A 6,000-nucleotide genomic window follows, 5' to 3' on the forward strand; every position below is an offset into this window, starting at 1 on the left:
ACGCTCCCCTTTTCGATTCTTACAATTAAAAAATGTTATTATTGCGCATTTTTATATCATTTTAAAATATGCACGATTTTATCAAAAACACATTCTTATGTCGATATATTGTAGTAGTTGAAATGTGAAAAGTTGAGAAACGAAATTGGCTGCATATTTTTGCAATAGTCTAAAAATTTATATTCACAGAAAATTCAAACAACTAAACATTAGTCGCGGGTTCGTGCCTCACTAACGAACTGACCACGTGAACTTTTCAAGATTTCTTCACGTGTCTAACACCTAAACATGGCCAGTTTCTCTCTTGCGCTCCTCTTGGCAGGTCGCCCATATGTTGCATTGCCTTCTCCCATTGATCTGATTCGAAGAAAAATCACAGATATTTGCAATTATTCGAGTAAATATATTAAAATTATTATATAAATTATTTTAATTATATTAATTTTGTAATTTAATACTGCTATTATTAATAATATAAAGATTGATTTCTTTGAACTATCAAGTGTAAAACTATGCTTCATTTATAGGATTTAACTAAAGGCCATTATCGAAAAATATTAAATATTATGATAATTTTTTATACAATTTTTAATAAGTTATATAGTCTAATATATGAAACAAAAATATATTTTGTTATATTATATTTATGCATAGTTTGTATGAAAACCGTATTATGTTCAAATTTTAACAAAATTCTAACATAATAAAAATGGAAATTGGAGTTATTAAAGGTAATTTATATCAGAGCTTTCCAATAAGGGTCGATTAAAGTTTGCAAACATAAAAAATTTATTTTAAAATATTAAAAATTTACCTTGTTTTCCTCTCAAATAAATATAGAAAGATGCCTTTTAAAAATTATGTAGGAGATTGTTGCATATATATTTATATATAATATTGAAAGGGGTCAATGAAAAAAAATTTGTATAAAGGGATCGATACATAAAAAAGGTTGGGAACCCCTGGTTTACATCAGCGATATGATTTTAAAGGACCCTTGAGTGGCGAGGATTTAGAAGCATTTCAGAAATAAAATGAGTAGGCCTAAATATCCTCAGAGATTTTGTAATCATCTTGAATTTCAGCAATAATTTTTAAATTTTCGGTGTTAATGTAATTATAAATAAACTATGAGTGTTTTTGTTTCAAATTTGAATTACATCTTTATTCATAAAGTGACGCTCCGTCAGTTTTGGTTCCGCTCCATTCTTGATAATTCATCATAATTTTTTTAAAATATGAATTCATTGTTATCGATTGACATATTTGATAATTTTTTTTCCTCTTAGCGTGAAAATACGTAATAAATATTCTTTAAAAATAATAGTCTCAGTGTATAAAATTTATTTTCAGGTTTCTATAGGATATTTACCAAATAAAAAAGTTTTAGGATTGAGTAAACTTGCTAGGTATGTACAGTACTGTACATAATATGAATTAAATTCTAGAATATTTAATATTTCTAGTATTTCTTAATCCATAATGTCTCTAATTATTTTTAAAATAGGATAGTCGAAGTTTATAGTAGAAGATTACAAGGTATGTAAATCAATTCATGTTTCTTTAAATTGCAAAAAAATATTATTATAATTTAATCAATTTAATATTGCAATTTTCCTAGTTCAAGAACGCTTGACTAAACAAATTGCTGTTGCTATAACTGAAGCCATCAACCCTACTGGAGTAGGTGTCGTAACCGAAGCTACGTAAGTCATTTTAAATGAATTATAAATTAATTACACTCGTTCGAGAAATAATTTTTATACATCTGACTTATTTATAGCCACATGTGTATGGTCATGAGAGGAGTACAGAAATTAAATAGTAAGACATTAACCAGCACTATGTTAGGTGTTTTTCGTGAGGATCCTAAAACTAGAGAAGAATTTCTCACTTTGATTAGACAATAGAAAGGAAAAACTATACACACATACACACACACGTATATATATACACATATATATATATATATGCCTGGCTGTCGTGAATCTGTTGTCTTTCAAAGTTAAAATATCATATTAATCAAAGTAATATGTTGTAAAGTGGACCATAAAAGCTTTGTATTATATTTAAATAATCGGTATTATTACATATTGATCGATATTAAGTGTTTAAAATATATAGATATAGGAATAGCTGTATATATATATATATATACTGTATATACATATACACACAGCTGTGCCTATCGTATCACTTGTATCTGCATCATCACTTGTACTACAGTAAGGTCACGGTAATCCGAACTAATTGAGACTCGTTGTAGTTTGGATTAATATGATGCTTACGCTTTGAAACCATTTTTTTACTATTGAACGATATTTTTCAGCAGCAAATCTCACAACAGGTGAATTAGATTTACTTTACACGTGAGATGCAGGTGTACAGTTGACATTGTTTTAGTTAGGGGAATGGTAGAAGCTGTTCGGATTACAAGGGGTTTGGATTAACGTAACCATACCGTATATATCTTATCACTTGTCGGTCTGCACACGAGAATAACATTTATATCTTTAAACATTTTAAAGTAAACAAAATACTGTTTTTTTAGATTTTATTTTATAGCTTAAATACTTTAATATATTTTTATAATACAATATTATTTAAAACAATGACGAGAAGAAAACTGTGGCAAAAAGTAAGGCTCCACAAAAATTTATATAAGGTCTGCTTATACATAAAACTATGCTGTGTTGACTTACATCTATTGTAAGCAATTAATTTTGTAGAACGTGTTAAACCAATTAACCTTTCCACGAAATAAATTAAAAGCGGAAAATAACACAAACAACCTAAATAAAGTTATATAATTACTTAAAAGCTATCAGTCCTGCTTATTTGAGGAATAAAATTAATTGCACTTAATTAAAGACTTCATCTAAAGAAGTTCAAATGGAGCTTTCTTGTCACGGAANCTAATATAAAATTGTCTAATTCGCGCTTTGCATTAGATTATATTCGACTGTGTAAAAACTGTGATCATGTTGTCATAATTAGTGGAAATAACATCTATTTTTGTCGATTTATTGTTATATAGGATGATTCAGATTGTTATATTACTGTATTTGCTTTAGTAACTATGTATTGTTCGAAATAAATATGTATTTTTACATATTTTTTGTCCAAAAATGAAATATTTTTAAAGCCAATATTTATTATAAGTTTATTCTTAAGTGTCAGTTATCGTTAAGAGACAAATTAAAGCACATAAATAAGAATGTAAGCATATATAACCTAGATACAAAATTACAATAATTATAACTGCATTATCATCTCTCATGTTAAGTACTGTACAGTAAAACTTGTGTAAACCGGACTGGAACGTTACGATTTTTTCAGTTCGGTAGATTTCTGTTTTGAACAGGATTATTTTTAACACAGAAAATCGCTGCATTCCGGAGAATTCTTTTTATTTAGGCAGGTTTCCATTTTATTAAGGTTCCATTTTGAACAGGTTTTACTGTACTTGGTCACTATTTTCTTATAAATATTTCATTACAATTATTCCAAATAATTCTTCACTTTCATAAAAATATTGCATAAATCTTTCATAAAACTAAATGAATATTTTTATTTAAAGTCTTTAATGAATATGTTTATTAATTACTAGTTTTTGTTCTTATTTGGATAGATCATTATTAAAATATACCGTGCAAGAGTAATTATACAAGTTGAATAATTTTACAAATATTAACTCAAAATTAGAGGTTTGCATAAGAAAAGTTTTCTCCCTTAAAGGTTTAATTATTCAAAATATTACTCATTCTGTAATTCATAAGAAGAATTGAACATCTTTAAAAAATTAATGTTGTTGAATTTAAATAATTTGCAATCTTAAAAAATACTGTTCACAATTTTGAATTTAAAGTTCTATTTTCTTGAGAAATGTACAAACAGTTTTAAATCAAAAAAGATCAATAATTTGAGCCGATAAAATGTAATATTTACTGAAAGTTATATAAAAAAGATGTTTTTTACGTGGATCAATATAGACAGAATTACTTTAAGAAAATAAAATTAAACTAAACAACTTGATTTGAATTAATTTTAGCATTTTATTTAATTTATAAACATTAAAAATTCCAGCAACGAGTTGCTTAACTTTCCCAGCAACATTTGGTGGCGCGATATTTTATTTTAGCTTATGTGCATATACATCACATTTTTTATCTTATATGCAAATCATATCCTGTTGATGATCACTTCTATAGAAAAACGAATGCATTTTTATCTAAATGAGTTTATTACGTTTAAAAATATGAACGTTTGAATCTGTTTATATATTTTATCATTTTAAAAACACATAAACTTATTATTTAGATTAATAATACAGTTCTTCCAACAATTATAGAACATACAGTTTTTGCCTAGGAACTCTCTATTATTTTCATTGTAACTTTAATGAATTTTTCTAGTACATTTTATAGTAAGATATCAACAGTTATAGCACAAGTTTGGAGAAAAATGATTAATAAACAAAACAGCTAGATACTATTAGCAAAAATAGAATGTCCAACATTAATAGAATATCTTTAAATTAAAATTAGTAGCTGATTTTACTACCATCTTTGAAAACAAGCTGAAAAATACGATTAGATATTGAATTAATCAAAAATTTCGGTCATTCTTGTGAAATATTTTTCCATGCTTCCATGAGAGCAGCCTTTAGTTCAGTAACAGTCCTGTATTGCTTTCCATTGCTATACATTTGGCAAACCAAGTCACCCCAAAGATTTTCAATTGGGTTTAATTGGGTTCAATTGAGGGGTGGCCAGTCCAAAAGTCGGACGTTCTTGCTCTGAAAAAAAGGATAACGTTGATTTTGATACATGGAAGCTTGCATTATCCTGCATGAATTCAAAGTTCTGTCCAGCAATTTTCTGTCCATAAGTTTGGAGTTGCCCTCATACAAGCTCCAGATAAGTTTGAGAGTTGTTTCGACCTTCAATAAATACTAGATCTGTCTTTCCATTCCATCCAATCCCCGTCCAAGTCACGAATGTACTACTACCAACTACTCTCTTTGAGTACTGCTTTTGATCTAGTATTTTGTCTGCCCAATAATACTTAAAACTATCAGTTTCTACTATTCCACTTTTTCTCGTTGAAAAAATTACTTTCCGCCATCCTTCCTATCTATCAAAGTTGTTTCTGGCAAACTGTAATCGAAGTTGTTTTTGTTTCTCCTTAAGCCGGTTGTCTGTCTTCATTTTGATGAAAGAAACAATGTCTGTTGATCTCAAAACATTGAGCAATGTTGATTTACTGCAGCTCAGCTTCAGTTCATTTTTGATTTTTTGAACGGATGTGCTTCATTGCAATCCTCGTCGAACAATTGCACATTGTTCTCCAGACGTTGTTAAACTCTTGCGCCCACTGTTTCGTTTTCCTGTTCGTTGCTCCTTGCTATTGAGATACATTGGGATTGATGAGTGAGGACTTCCCAAATTTTTAGCAATCCAAGTTACTTTTCTCCCTTCCTGGTGAAACACATCAATTTTGATCTCCTTTACAGTTAGGTGCTTCCCATATCCCATTTTTAATAATAAGGTACTATGCATTTACTAAACCTTTTTTTCACTTGTTGATTGTATTTTCATGCAAATTTTATCAATTCCAATCATTGGAATTAATTACAAAGAAAGTAATAAGTACATGTTCTATTAATGTTGGACATCCTATTTTTGATAATAATATCTCTTGTTTATTAATCATTTTTCTTTAAACTTATGTAATAATTGTTGATACAGTGGTACCTCAGGATACGAAATTAATCCGTTCCGAAACTGAGATCGTATCATGAAAATGTCGTAAGGTGAATCATTTTTCCCCATACGATTACATGTAAAACCAAATAATCCATTCCAACACGAAAAACACACTCAAATTAAAGCTAAGTTGTACATTTAAAAAAAAAAATAACTGTAGTAAGGAAAACACTGAAAATGCGTTTTGTAGTCGTAAATGTATAAATAACCATAATAAAATAATAATTGATTA

At 28.2% G+C, this 6,000-nt stretch overlaps 1 protein-coding gene across 1 annotated transcript in view; it reads left to right on the forward strand.

Moving 5' to 3' along the window:
• LOC111627048 (GTP cyclohydrolase 1-like) overlaps positions 1–2,683 on the forward strand; it is a 34,544-nt gene extending 31,861 nt beyond the window's left edge. Inside the window, exons 3-6 of the mRNA XM_023370593.1 lie at positions 1,354–1,409; positions 1,508–1,539; positions 1,622–1,706; positions 1,784–2,683. Coding sequence (XP_023226361.1) covers positions 1,354–1,409; positions 1,508–1,539; positions 1,622–1,706; positions 1,784–1,910 — 300 coding nt within the window. The 3' untranslated portion in view covers positions 1,911–2,683. The remainder of the gene's footprint in view (positions 1–1,353; positions 1,410–1,507; positions 1,540–1,621; positions 1,707–1,783) is intronic.
• The last annotated feature ends 3,317 nt before the right edge of the window (positions 2,684–6,000 follow it).

Source organism: Centruroides sculpturatus, unplaced genomic scaffold (genome assembly GCF_000671375.1).
Source record: "Centruroides sculpturatus isolate CEXI.00-Female unplaced genomic scaffold, Cexi_2.0 scaffold402, whole genome shotgun sequence".
Taxonomy (NCBI): Eukaryota; Metazoa; Arthropoda; class Arachnida; order Scorpiones; family Buthidae; genus Centruroides; species Centruroides sculpturatus.